The sequence below is a fragment of the Athene noctua genome, chromosome 5 (assembly GCF_965140245.1).
Source record: "Athene noctua chromosome 5, bAthNoc1.hap1.1, whole genome shotgun sequence".
Lineage (NCBI taxonomy): Eukaryota > Metazoa > Chordata > Aves > Strigiformes > Strigidae > Athene > Athene noctua.
The window spans coordinates 28,845,144-28,860,555 of record NC_134041.1 but is presented as its reverse complement, the minus strand read 5'-3'; the positions used below and the strand labels follow the sequence as shown (position 1 = coordinate 28,860,555).

The following is a 15,412-nucleotide window of genomic DNA, read 5'->3' as shown; positions in this document are numbered from 1 at the left end:
GTGGCTCAAGAATCATAGCACCTGTCTGCCAAACCCACGTGCATATAAACCTGTAATACTGCCTGGTGCAATGGGAAATAACCCTCCATTGCAGTGGCTTTGACGCAAACAATTTTCTTTTAAGGGTTCCACTGACATCTGCCCCTGAGACTGCAGAACAAGGCACACGTGAGCTGCATTCAGCCATATGCATCTCCAATTGTACACCAAGTGAAAGCCAGAAGTCCTGCATTTGTTTTCATAGTACATACCTGTCCATTGCGGTGGGCAGCGGCAATTGTACGTGTTCACACCATCCACACATACACCCCCATTTTGGCAGTTGTGATTTGGGCAGTCATCAACGTTGTGTCCACAGACCGTTCCCTCAAAACCTGGACAAAGCAGAAACGCAGTAGACTGAAATAGGTTTCCAGACTCTTTTGAAGAGAATTCACCCTTCATACAGCTTCCCCCCTTTTTTTCTTAAACACTTGCCCTGTTAACCTAATCCTGATGAACTTTAGTGCAGCACGCTGACCAGAGACTTTGTCGAATGCCTGTGCTGATAGCATGCAGGTCAGATTACACAGTTAAAACACTACTACCGTGGGTAGATGGCCCAGTATGTTTTCACAACCAAAAAGACAAAGGTATTTTTTTCTTTAAGTGACTAATGAGCACTGTCATTCAATGCAAACAAAGTGAAGACCAAGACATTTAGTTTACTATGAGGTAAGCTCACCACTGTCCACCAAGCAGCAGTTAGAGCATCAGCCAGGACAAGTTTTTCCCATGGCAAAAAAGTGTCCAGCATCCACTTCAATACCTCAGCACAGTTCATATGCCTTGGCTATGTCAAAGAAAGATCTTCTATGCTTTGAAAACGAGCTTCCATATTCCTGATTTGGCCCTTTTCAGTGTTAAACAGACCAATCAATCAACAAATCAGCCACCACCCAAGCAATACTTAAACACTAAGCCCTGACTGAAAAGCAGAAGAAACCAGACACCCTTCCCCATTGAAAAAATATCAAGGCTCCTAATGAACATAGCCACACTGGCAAAAATATCCTTGCTAGATCTCCTCCTTTCAAAAAAGGAGAAGTGGAGACATTAGGGAAGGGAGTCATTGATAATACATCTTCCCCTCAATTACCCCTGCTGATTTACTTCATGCTTCATTAAATAAACCTGCCATTTCTGCTGGATGAGAGCACTATTTATCGAAGCACAAGTGGATGCATGCTAATGTGGATGAAGTAAACGATTCCAGAACACACACGTTAAAACGTCAGCTCTGCCTCTTCCGCTGCTTTGGAATGTAATACTAACATGACACAGTCCTCTCATCCAAAATTATGCTTTAACCCCTCTACTTTTGATGCCCTGTTCCAGACACTTCCATAATGTCTGTGTCAATTCACATAGACCCTCCAAGCAGCATCTGGTCCAACAGAGATCGTGCTGTGTGGCAGATAAGACTGAGCCTGTAAAGCTCCGATGCAGCTTCTCCAGACTACTGCTACTTGCAAGAGACTTGAGATGCATTGAGATGCATTCCCACCTCTTGAACTTCTCCAATACTACAGGTAAGAGTCAGAAGCAGAGTGCTGTTGCCACGCTGTATCAAGTGTATTAGCATCCATCAGGAAGGAGGAACAGACCCAACATTAAAAAAAAAAAAAAAAAAAGACCTGCAATATTACTCTCTCCCCTCAAAACCCTTCCCGCCTTCATCCAAAGACCCTGCAAATTTCACAGCAGTAGGGAATTTAAAGTGGCCAAATGATTTTGAGTAATAATAAAAGCATAGAAATCATGCCAAAACTAAAACCTCCCCAAGCCATTGTACATTTTCACATTTTAAACAGCTATACTACCACCTAAAAGTTACTCCTCAAGCATCTCATGCAAATGCAGAAAACCATTAATCCCACACTAAAAGCTGGAGGATACCACTAGTGACAGTGGCATAGAAACAAAAAAGAGATTACAAAAAAAAAAAAAAAGCAATGTAGTAAAAGGTTTGAGAGAAATGACACACAGCCAAGTGTGTTCAGTCAAAAGACATCTCTGAGGGAAAGGGAATCAAGAAGGGTTGAAATTATGAAGATGACACTATTTTGACTGCATAGCTGAAGAACACACAAGTTTCCTTTTTGGTAACTTCCCAACTCCCAAATTCTCTTTAAATTTGTCTTACTCTGAAGAACAACTTTGGCTTAGTTTCAGAACATCTAAAAGCTGTAAAGGCATGTTTTCTGCATCCTCTTCCAGTCCAGCTTACACTGCAATATTACAATCTGCTTAATTTGTAAATAAAACCCATCCTAGTGAAGTTCAGCTTTCATTTCTGATATCAGTCCTTGAGAGTTATGGTTGTTTGCGCCAATGCACCTAAGTCTGAGCACCACAAGCATCAAGTTCCTCTGAGACACGTGAGCTTTTCTTATGCTGGGTCCCCGTATCTGATTTTGCACTTACATAACCTGACTCTTTTCCAGAAAGCCCAAGAGTTCATTGTTTTGATATATTTGGACACCTGACACTGTTTCCTGTTTCCCCCCTGTGATGGGACTCGTATGTTGTCCTTTGCTTTCTCCCTCCAAGAGAACAGTTTGCGATTACATAACCTGACTTTTGCTCGGTATCTCCAAGCACATCAAACTAAGGAATGAGAACCTCAAGGGGAAAAGTGTTCCCACTGCTAACAGAGTGTTGCTCCTCCTCTAGTGCACAGACAAAGGCAAGCAGATTAACATTACTCTTACGCCATCTGAAATCTCCACCCCATTCCAGAGCACCATATCCAATTCCATCCAAATCTTAATCCTTAGCCTTATTTTAACCTATAAATTACACCTCAGACTTTCTGCAGGACCAATTAGTTATGGGTACAGGAAATTACACCTGAACAAAAACATCAAGTTATTGCCAGATTTAGGGCCTGCTGACAAAAAAAAGTTAGGGATCTCAACACAGAGTGCCAAAACTGGTCTGCATTATTTTAACACAGAAGGTTCTGGATACCAGGTGCCCAACAGCAGTTGCCTGCATAAAACTCCTAACATTTCAACTTCCTGAAATCAACATGAGCTGGGCTACTCCACCTAAGAGAGCCAGCTCACCGGGAACAGAGGCACACACACCATCTGGTACCCCAAGACTGCTGCCATGCAGAACCTCACACCCCACAGGAAGCAGCTCATCTCTAAATCCCAGCAAGCAGGGTTTTCCCCATCACGGGAAATTCAGTATGTCCGTTAGACCCCATTCATGATGCTCACCACGCAACACTGTGACGCTCCACTGTGAACCGGTGCAAGGCTACTTCCTCTTCCCAGGAAGTGTTCCAGCTCTCATAAACAGCCTGCTCCAGCCTGACAGATCGTTTCCTGAACAAGCTCTTGGAATTCCCTAGGGTCCTTATCTTAGTTAATGGGTAATTATTTTGATGGATAACAATGAATAATCACTTTCCCAGCTAAGAACTTCCTCTATTGACTTGTTTAACATTCCATTAAAGGTTAGTTGCCAAATGAACTCCTTTTTTGTCAAATATTTATAACTACGAGCTCATTCTTATATTTAAAGGAGTTGCTAATGCTTCAGGTTAAGTGAACTTCTTTCACAGAAGGTTGGGGGTTTTTTACTACAACTATCTGTTATGAATGACCTAACATACTCACTTGTCTACAGTCTTTTTACCTAAATCAAAGCTCAGAAGAAATATGATTATGCTAGATGAATAGAAAATAAGTTACCTTTCATACAGATACAATACTGACAGTATATATAACTCTTCACTTACACTTGCCACCAAACACTGACCTCTTCTAACACATGACTTCATGAATTACCTAATGCAAGATTTGTTTGTGTAAACACACAAATGAAATTGGAACCCGAGAATTTAAAATAGCAGCTTGATTAAACTGTGAGTAAACAGTACTTGTACTACTGTAGAAAAAGCTGCTGTGATGTGTAACTCCAAGTTGTAGGCTTTTTCTGTATTTTCAAGCTCTCATTCTTGTGCATCTGTATTCACAAAAAATTAAATTCACTCAAAGAAGAAATTACCTATAGGAAACAAGAACTTATTTTGGGGCTAGTCCAGGAGTAACCCAATTATGCTTAAATTGCTGTTTGGGCACAACCAGTTTCTTCAAAGCAGTTTAACAGGTCACAAGATGCAAAATCATATCAAAAACCATTCCAGCAGTTCAAGATGTAACTACCTCCTGCCTCTAGGGCCATAACGCTGAGCTATGGTAACATCTTAAGGCAGTCCAGAAGAAAGGGCTAGAGCAATTCCATTTATAGTCACAGTATCATCGGCACTGCTCCAATTCAGAGGAGTCTAAAGAGGAATTTCTAGTTCGTGCTCTTGGCACTCTCTTCCAGATGAGCAGGCCCTGTTCACATCTTCCCTGGGTGTGACAGACCACCATTTCTCTTCTCTCTCTGTTGACCTTTCCTTCCCAGACAGAACCTTTTCCAGTATTTCAGAAATCTCAAGCTGCATGCTTGACTGTAAGGGGGAAAAGAAATGGCTGGGTGCCTTGCCTTTATTGGAGTTTAATGTAAGCATTTTGGCCTCTCCAACCTCTCTTTCTTCGCTGTTTTTCAAGTGACTAGTTTTAAAAATCAAGCTAGCAAAACAACATGGCCAACTTAAACAAATACAGGAAATACAGAAGTGAAGGCTCTCAAAGCCGCATTAACTCACCCCCTCTATACCCGTTGTATAACAAGTCTAAAAAAGCAGCTAATAATCCAAAACGTGTGTGAGCAGTGTGGGTGTGTAACTGTTACTATAGTAATCTCATTTTCATTTCCTGACCATCACTTAGCCAGCCCACATGCTTGTCTAAAGGAAAATGTGCTCCTACCCAGTCTGGTGCCCTTGCAACAGTCATGAAATCAAACTGTCTTATCAGCTTTACAGGATCAATTCCTTCAAACTTCATCTTCCTCTTCCTCCCCACCACACTGCTTCTGCATGAGATCTTAAACTGCTTAAACTGGCTAAACAGATCTAAGAAAATTCTGAATTTCTGATCAAGCCTGTTAATCCAGAGATAGTCAGTTTACAACTTCTTTTTAAAAATATGCAAAGCAGAAGAGCAATAAATTCCCTGAGAGCAGTTGTTAGTTAAGATAACAGCATTTTCAAAGAGCATGTATGTTGAAGCACTGTTTCTTCAAGCATAGTTAGAAAGGGTTGCTTTCACACAAAAATAAAGATGATACATCTTTCTATTTTAAGATTGACTTTCCTAGATTCTTCAAAGTCACATGCATGCTCAGACAACCCAGAAAGTTGTGCAGGCACTACCTAACGTTGGTGATGTATATTTAAGGTCATTTGAGCCAATGCTTCAATATAAAGGTCTCCAAAAAGGATTTTTCACAAGTTCTAAATGCTCTTTCCATACATATCTATGACTCCAGGTGATCCTCATGAGAATGAGGATCACTACATCCATCCTAAACAGTATATGGCAGCTACAACTTTCACATAAATAACAACAGAGAAACGTTTAAGGGAGGAGAGTTTAATTCTCTAGATTACTACACAGCAAGTGCTCCCATGCCAAACTACAATACACTTAAGTAGGAAGTCTAGTCAAAAGCATTTCCAAACAATCAGTTTCCCATGGAGTTGAATTACTCAGTAAAAAAATATCAACCTAAAAAACCCTGATATATGAAGACAACTAGTACTGCCCTGTGGTCAGCATGACAAGTGGATGGGGAAGAGCAGGACAGGATGAGACTATCAGGGTCCCAACCAGGTGACATATGGTCACTTGCAGGGATGGGTCCCTTGGTGACTGGGGCCCAGATTGACACATAAAACCAATACAGGCCATGGTCTTGAGTAAGCACATCACCCCTGCTGTGGATGAACTCAGAGTAGCTGACAGCATCAGAAAACAAGGGAGCATAATTTATCTGGAGGTATTATGGGACAAAGAGGGTGTGGTGAGTTGGAAATGATATCTTGTAAAATTTGAAAGAACTGAAGGAGAAAAAGGAAGGGAATAAAAACTAGTATATTTTAAGAATAAAGACTGAGAAGAAAAATGTTCATCTTCATCCAAACATTCAAGTTAACTGTGGCCTTTACTGACACAAACCATGTATTTGTAGACATTTATGCTCATGGAATCTGGCATTCCAGATGGGCATTAGGAGATGCCGCCCTAATCTCCTTGAATCTACCTTCTAACTCTTGTCTGATTCTCTGCCTCTAACTGGCATCCAAAGAAACAGGTTGTTTTTAACCTTCTTCCCTTTTCTTCCTTTCCACATTATGAAATCCTGACACTCAGAAATTAACGTCCTAGCAGAGCTTCCTGCCTTGCTCAGATTTTTCCCTTTAATCTTACATTACATGAGTATCACAAAAACTCCAAGAGAAGTTTTCAGAAAAATACTGACACGAATGCAGGAACGAGACTACAAAACCAAGCACTTTGAAGAAGCATCATTTACCTGGCAGACAGTTGCACTCAAAGGCAAAGTCACTCGTTTGATGACAAGTTCCTCCATTCATACAGGGTGATGGGGAACACGGCACATATACACTTTCACAGCGATGCCCTGTATAGCCTGGCTTGCACTGGCATCGATATGAACCAGGCAAATTGATACAGGTCCCACCATGGTGACAAAGGCCTGGTGTTGCACATTCATTTACATCTATCTCACACTTCTGGCCAGTGTAGCCAGACAGGCAGATGCAGGAGAACTTATTTCCAGATACAGTACATGTACTTCCGTTGGCACAAGGCTGAGAGGTGCAGGCATCAATCCATTGGCAATCCTTTCCTGTAGGATCAAGACAGAGCACTCCATAAATAAGAAGTTATTTCTTTGGAAAATAGTATTTCCTTCATGCTACCTGAAAAATGATTGGTGTACTAAATCTTAAAAATTACAGGAAAATTTATGTCTGCATTTTACAACATTATATTTGAAACGAAAAATAAATTTGTGGTTATGGTACAAAGTAATTTTATTTACAGGGTAGCAGCAAGATACAAAATGCCATGATTTATAAAAATAACCCATGACACCTGAAATCATACTATACACTGATAGTCACTCTTCTTCTATGTCTCCTTCAAGAATGAAAGGGGGGAGTTTCTATGTTTCCCCGCATGCACCAAATTACAGATTTCCCATAAGAAAGATTTTGCTGGCCAAGTTTACTTCACTTTTTCTAGAAGGTACACTCTGAAGTCAAAGCGTAACAGCCGCTCCAAAGTAGCTTCTGCACTCAGTTTTCCCACGTGGACAACCCCACAAGATCTAAATGTCTTTCTGCTTACGTGTAAAGGGTAGGGAGTTTGATTCCCTACCCCCCTTTGCTTTTTTTGGTCATGAAGTCATTCAGACTTCTTCTCATTTCCTGTGCTGGAGCTAGTAAATTTGAGAGTGTATTATGACTGCCCCCAAACATTCCAGGATGAAGTAATTCACAAAGGAGGGAGTCTGGAGGTACAAACACAGAACCCCACCTGTGTAACCTGGAGAACAGACACACTCGTAGGTTTCCTGACTGTGAGGATGACAAGTTCCTCCATTCAGGCAGGGCTGGGACACGTAGCAGAGGTGAGATTCAGAGTACTGACAATCCTCTCCCGTGAAGCCTGGAGCACATTTGCAGGTAGCCTTTCCTATCAGAGACGTAGTTTCACAAGTTCCCCCGTTCTTACAGGTATTGCTTTCGCAGGGATTTCTGTACTGACAGTAGTCTCCAAGAAATCCTTCTCGACACCTGCAACAGAGAAAAAGTTACTTGTGACACATTCACCCAAAGCCTTGCTGTCCTGGGAAGGTACCAGGAACACAGCCCCATGATCACCAAAAATCTTGCAGTTTGACATAATTAACGGTAGCACTAACAGACCTAAATGCTAACATCATAGATGCAACAGGGCCTTCCTCTGGGATTGTCCCAAATGAGACCATTGAAAACTTAATTTCAAATTGTGAAATCACTCATTACAAAATATATAAATAAATACCGCATACAGAGTTACACCAAATACAAAAACTTATTCTTGCTCTTCCCTTCAAAACTTCAGTAAAAGCCTAAGCGTTAAAGAACTGCTGAGTAACAACTAATTACTTGCACCTACTCCCATTCTAATAAGCATCCTTTTTCAGAAGGAAATCAAGCAGTTTCAGTAATAGATAGTAACACCACCAGGTATTAGTCATCTTCCAAAATATTTATAAACCTTGTACAAATGCAGTGTCTGAGGGCCTGAAGATCTATAGCAGATCTTTCTCCACAGCACTCCCATGGGACAGGAATATACTGTTATCCTCATGTTGATAAGTGCATCTGGGACTGTGACATGCTGAAGTCTGCACTCAGCTAGCAACACAAGCACTGAAGTCAGGTCTCCCACGCCCCTAGCTAGCACCCTAACGGCAAGGTCATTGTTCCTCTGTCTCCCACAGAAAAACGAGTACACACACACAATCTACAACTAGGGTAATATTTTATACAAAGATCTGTGATTGCAGAATAATTGCAGTTATTTCTCTCTAACCTAAACTTATGTCAATACAGTCTGACTACACTTGTCAGTTGTAATCCATCTTTTAACTGGCCTTTGTACTACAAATTTTCCATTTAACTTCCAGCAATATAGGACCCAGGCAAGCAAGCCTGCAAACTCCACCTTCTTGGTGAGTATATGCTGGATAAAAATGACACGTAACATACAGAACAGGACTATCCACTTGCAGTTTTTTCTACAGTGCACAGCTGCATGCTTTAATTGGTAAGTAACCCATGATACACACAGCCTGAGAGAATATGTATTTCACTGCAAAAAATTCAGAGATGAACATCAGATACTCTTTGTTCCAGAACAGGATAGGTGCAATTATCAATTAATTACTCAAATCCAAAGGGAGAAGATTCCAAATGCTCAAGAAACACACAAAGTCTCTAGTTGGCCCCCAGACAAGAATGTAACAGTAAAGAGATGGCCTTTTCCTTAGGCACTTAAAAACGTATGGTGAATTGAAAAAAACACCCCACACACTTAAGTGGATAGGCCTTAAAATTCTGTTTAAAATTAAAGAATGGTCACGATGCTGTAATACTATGGGGATTTACCTTTGTTCCTATGCTATTCAACAATTCTATCAATGAATAACAACAAAAAAATCCAACACAGGTCAAACATGTAGGTAAGAGAGAAGACAAGTTCCTCAGAGTAGTAACACAAGCTGCTTAACAAGGCAGTCAGCACAGGAAGTGTACTGTGATACCATACATCTAGAAACAAAACCTATACAGCATCCTCCCCAAAACAGAAGGCTGATCTGAGAAAGACTTGCTCTGGGGGTTCCTAAGTGTCAGCTGAACATGAATTCCTAGAGTGACAGTCTGGCCAGGAATACTTTAGATATACAAACAGCAAATATCAAGTAGGAGTAAATGAGATTATGCTACACCCGATACTTGCATGGCACAACCCTTACCAGACCATTACATCAGTTCTGGTGTCTGCTCTTTAAGAAGGAAGAGCTGAAAGAAGTTCAAAGAAGCCAACAGTAATGATTAATAGAGAACTCTTGACACAATGAAAAGCTCAGGTGGCTCAGTGTATTTATCAAAGGGAAAAGGGAAAGAGACAGTTAATCAAAAGCTCCAAGTATCCCCAAAGAAACTCAAGTTTAACAATAATTCCCAGTCTAGAAGGTATAGGGATAACAGAACTCATTAGTTCAAAGTTCTAGCTAGATAAATTCAAATTAGAAATAGAAATAGCTTTATCTTCAGACACAGACTTACACACAGTCTCTCAGTAGTAGAGAGAAACAACTGGAACAACGCATTTAAGGCTGCAGTGGAATTTCTCCATCACTCATGCTTGTTTAAAAGAACACCAGGATTGGCTGTTTTAGAAAGAGTATGCACGCTAGTTCAAACACAGCTATTCAGAGAGGTTATTATGCGAGTTACGCAAGGGGTCATTACTAGATGACCACAACTGTTTTTTCTCATGTTAAAATTTATTAACTAGACTTAGCTATATGTCTAAAGTAGGAAAGTCATATAATAGATGTGCATAATCGTAATTTACCATTCCCTACACCCAAATTAGGCTTCTTTCACTATACCTTAATACTTTCAACTTTGCACCCAAGAACAGACATGAAAAGATTTTTTGAAGGGCAAGGCAGGATAATAAAGTTACAAAAATCAAATCCTGAGACAATACCATTTGCAGAATTATCCTCTGCCTCTTGTGCCATCCTCAGTATAAAAGCTGAAGGCTATCGGTCAGTGTGAGCTACTGCTACAACACACAAGAGGCAATCTTCAGGTATTCTGGGTCTAAACCACAGTAGTTCTATAGGCTTCCTTCAACACCCCAGATCCCTCCTTGATACGTGTTAGAAATCAGTCCAAACGCCAGCGGGCTACAGCATGGCTTTGCAGGAGCTTGATCACATAAAAATCTGGCACCCAGCAAAGACAGCTGTGCCAGAAGCTGGAGGACTGCTTGACTCCCACAGCATTCAAGCCTGCACATGGTGCTCTGGCTAGCTCTGCTCAGAGACCGTCTGGATAACTACACTTAAATCATGTTTCTGGACATACATATGCAGCTGATGAATTTGTAAAGTCAAATTCAACTTCAGTCCCAGAAGTCTTACAAGATTTCATTATAGGGATTTCTCCTGGTTTCACCACCACCAGTGATGGGGAGCTTTGGGTAGCTGTCTTCAGTGTCAGCAATACACCAAGCTCCTCAGAGTAATAGCAGCGGGCACAGGCCATACACTTGTAGCTCTCTTTATCATGAAAGAAAGAGCAATAAACCAGAACTTCACCAAACCTTACCTAGGGTATCTCATCAGGTAAACAAGAGGTCCTCCAACACCACCCACTCCTGACAAAATAAACCAAAACACACCTAAAAGGTTACGTCCTCAAGTGCTTTTTCATTGAAAGGCTGTAAAATGAACTAGAAAGTCTAGAGGAACATCTCATGTTTTGTCCACAAGCATACAAGCCGCCAAAAACCACCTCTCTCCCATTCACCCAACACTCAGGGATACTGGAAAAGTGCATTTAACTGTGCCCCTAGGTAACAGGGAGGAAGGAGCCTAAACACTGATTAAGAGTATTGCTGGTATGATTTAAAAGGAAAGCTGAGACCTGTGCTCTAAGACGACCCTCAACCATCACCCACAAATGGCCCAGCATTTTGTACACAAATGTTCTGGTACAAAGTTGAAGAGCGCTCCAAGACCAGGCTTGTTCTGGTATCTTCTGAGGCTAATCAGAAAAACATGGGGGAGCACTCCAGCAGGGAACAGCAAAAGCTCTTTTAACTTTAGCTCTTTATATCCGGAAGGACAAAAGCCTTATAGAATATGCCAAAGGGAACGTGCCTGCCTGTGGAAAGATGGTAGGTCAGGTACACACAGCCCTTGTACCCACCATTTTGTTCTCCTCCTAGAGAAGCTCTTGGTCACACACTTATGCAATTTTCCCCTCAAAGCAATTCAGGGCAATACTTTTTGAATGTTAAAGAAAAAACCTACAGTGCAGATTTTCAATCATGTCTCCTGTCATCAACATTTCTAGGCACAAATACTAGTAATTTAGTTCTAAATGTTGGTGTAGACAAAACTGCAAATATTTGCCCCTGATTCATGTTGGGCACCGCATTGTTTCTCTAAAAATAGAGGCAAACACTGAAAAAGCGGGGTCTAAGTCCAGACTTCTCTAAAGTATATGATTATCCTCAACAGCAACTCCAGCTTCCCACCACTCTGGCTCTGCTCTCATCCCAACCTACTCTTTCAAGTTGTCTTTAGGAGGGGGGGGCGGGGAGAAAAAAAAAAAAGAACCACTTGTCTACAGAGCAGCTTAAAATTGTAGCAGCTTGTGTCAGCTCTAAATGACATGCTCAGAACAGGAAACCAAATCTTTTCCAAATAAAAGCCACTGTTTCTCCTCAGTTTTCCATCTAACACTCAGAAACAGAAACAGGAAGATGAAGTTTATTCTGGCACTTTCTGGAAGCACATGAGGTCTCTTAACCTACTTCAACAGGAATTTAATCTTTTAAGAACAAATTTCACATACAACTTAATTCAAATCATGATTTCTGAAAGCTAGAGATTTTGAAATGGGAAAATGTCCTGTGGGCTGCATCAGCTATGCAGCTGCTTCTAATTAAAGCTTCTCCTTTACTCTCTCTGGGCTACTTTCCAGCACAAATACTTTAGTCAGAGCTCAGCCCTTTTTTTTTTTTCCTCCTCCTTTTCAGCTCCAGCCTGCATTTGCCTTAGCCCAGGCTCTCATGGAGCTAAACAAGCGACGTAAAAACAAAATGAAGGTATTTATCCAAATTTGAAGTAAGTATCCACAAATCCATAGAGCTGCATTCAGTCTAACAACCTAACTCTACAAAGTGAAAGTATAAGACTCACAAAAGCTGCATTTTTGGCCCTTCTGCCACAAAACTACATTGAAGTTACCTCCCAATACTTAGTTCTCTTTTGCTTTCAAAAGACTTCTGGAAAGTATGTCTGGTCTGTTGAAAAAGCCTCATCTGCTGTACTATACTTTCTTGGGCACATTCACAGGACAGTCTCTTCAAATGCACCTTATAGACTGTTTTAACCAGTCTTCCAGATGTTTGATTTTCATGAGAGTTTCCTATTCAGACCTAGTGATATCATCTGGAGATGCACAGAAGGAAGCAGATGGTTTTAATTTAAAACGCAAAGGAAAGAATTTCCTAGTAGTCTTGCTTCTCCCCCCCCTCACCCAACACTCTGTTCACTCTGATTGGAAGATGCTTCAATGGGGGGGGGGGGGGGGGGGGGGACGGGACAACGGACAGGACGCAGTTTGATGACTAATGTGAGAAGGGTCTCAGCTATTCTGCTACAGATTTTAACCAGGCTTCTCTCTGGCTCCTGGGTTCTGACTCCCACACCTACACCTTCTCTCAGGAGGGAGAACAGGATTCTCTGGTTAGCTTTACAAACGCTCCTTCCCATGTCTCAAGGCTCCCATTTATGCGTCATACTTTGAATGCAAACTATGGGATGGGACAGCCTCTCTGTTGTGTGTTTAAAGCAGTACACAGCTATTGTTTCTAGTCCACAGAAAGTGCTTCCACAGCGTACCGCTCCCCAGTATACCAAGGAGTAACAGCAACTGAAGTCTGAATAGGCAAGGTTTTGTGCAGCTTTTACTGACCATCGGAGCTCTGAACAGCTTTTGGTCTGCACAGGTAAATCACAATACAGAATTCTGCTTGAGTGACTCATATCACCAGTGTTCCCACAGTTGAAGCTCAAAGTGTATGCACTGACCCCTTTTTCCTCTGCCCTGGTCTCCAGGGTCTCCTTTAACTTTTGAAAGGAGACAGAAAGAAACAGGAAAGGGCAGCCCATTCTCAGAAAGGAAAAACTTTTCAACTTTTGCCTTTATCCTCTTCTGGAAAAACTTTCAGACCTCATCCTGCTACAGGGTCTCCTATGGATATTCCCCATTCACTGGTCTAGGAGTGATTAGTCTCCTGAGACAGATCCTGAGAAGATATCTGCTGCAGGCTCAGAAGCAGTTCTGCAGTCTAGGATCTTGCCTTCAGCCCCAGAAGTCCTCTAAAATACGAGTTAAAATTCATTTATAAAGATCCAGCTGAAAATACAGGTAGGTCAAAAACCTTGCAAGAGGTCTGGAGTTACTGGGGTTAGATTTGGGATAGAAGCTCCTTACAGCCATGCCGTTGCTGCTTTTGAGTTCAGCATGCTTTGAGGTCCTCCTGTTGCCATCCTGCAGCTATAAGATAAAAACTGTATCATGCAGTGTAGAAACATGCACCAGGTGAGAAAAACACTGCTCACTGGAGAGGCACAGAAGCACAGAAAGCTGCACAGATCCTGACAGCTTTGGGTATGAAAGGATGTGCTGAAAGAGACTGTCCTTTTGGCATCAGCCAACTTCAGCAGTCTCCCCTTTTGACTAAGCACAGCCAACAAGCCATGGTTGCCACTACACTTTTTTTTTTTTCCCATCAGGACCCAACAAAAGACAATTGAGTTAAAGCAGTACTCTGGTTCATACAGAGGTATCAATATCCCTTCTAGGCACACAGTGTGCCTAGAATAACAGTCCTAAGGTCAAAAAATCAAATCTTGAACACCTACAATGCACGAGAAGTAGCAAAGCTCAGCTTCTTCCCTAAACCTTGGAGCACCCCTACCCCAACTCCCTTCCTTCTCACTTCTGCTTCTCTCCCTGGCACAGTCTTGCTTCTGCTCCCTGTCACTGGGCACAGGGGAGGGAAGTTGGGAGAGGCGACGTCTGCCAAACGTGCGGAAACCAGTTAAGATACTCTCCACTTCAGGGCCCTGCCCCACTCCAAGCAGAGAGAGACTGCCCAGTCCTGCATCCGCCTGCAGTAGAGCAGACTCGTGCTCAGAAAACAGTGGGCAGTGTTGCCAGAACCTCTGCTCTGCTTGTCCTTGAAACAGCTCCCTGCACCCACACCTCTCAGTCTGCCTGCAAATCAGCAGTACTATCCCCCAGACTCTTCCTACTACTACTTTCCCCGTCATCCAGCAGCAGGGAGATGAGAAGGGCTTTTCCCGTTATGTTCACAATTAGCATTAAGCAACAAGCAACTGTTATCCTGCTTCTCTGCTGGATATAAGAGTATGCAAGAAGGCTCTTTCATGCTTAACACCTCAGTGTGCAAAAGGCTGCCTGGAGATGCTTGGTGGGGTGTGGTGGGGGAGCGGGGGTAACAAGCCACAACAACTACAAAAAAAAAAAATCCACTAAAGTACAATGCAAAGCTAAACCCCAAACTGAAACTGCCTTTTGTCAAAGCAGGACCCAGGAAGCTTGGAAGGACAGGTTCCCTTTGTACTGCTACTACTGATATGGCCATATTCCTTGGAATAAGGTCTGCGTCCTCATGACACTAGTCACTGAATGGGTGTAGAAAGATCTCAAACAAAAATTCTGACCTTGAAAGATGCAAATACAGGAATGTGTAATTTTCCAAATATAAAAATCAAGGTCAAAGAAGGTCAGTAATTCTATCAAATAGTGCCACAAAATGACAGCCATAGGCCAGCAACGTCACCAAGGGAACGGAGCTACTTAAGGGGCACTCACAAGAGCAATCTGATAAAGATCCAACTATAATTTCCTTACAAGGATCACAATCTCTGTTCCCGTAACAGAAGCCAGATGCACCAGAATAAAGGTTTCTTATCAGAAAACTAGCTTTCTCTTTTAATGAAGTAGACACTATAGGATTTTTTGACAACAAAGTGTTTCAGCACTAAGCTGTCACTTGCTGCTTTGCCAAATACCTAGACTAGATGTTTAACATAAGCACTGATAAGCAAC

General features: G+C 41.9%; 1 protein-coding gene across 2 annotated transcripts in view; it reads right to left on the bottom strand.

Annotated features, from left to right (window-relative positions):
* The window catches only part of NOTCH2 (notch receptor 2), an 86,776-nt gene that overhangs the window by 58,957 nt on the left and 12,407 nt on the right, over window positions 1–15,412 (bottom strand). For both annotated transcript variants that reach the window (XR_012633696.1, XM_074906822.1), the window contains exons 3-5: window positions 7,512–7,771; window positions 6,484–6,819; window positions 252–374 (exon numbers count right to left, since the gene is read on the bottom strand). Coding sequence is in view for 1 of the 2 variants with exons in the window: in XM_074906822.1 (XP_074762923.1) it covers window positions 252–374; window positions 6,484–6,819; window positions 7,512–7,771 (719 nt within the window). In the remaining variant the exon portion in view is untranslated. The remainder of the gene's footprint in view (window positions 1–251; window positions 375–6,483; window positions 6,820–7,511; window positions 7,772–15,412) is intronic.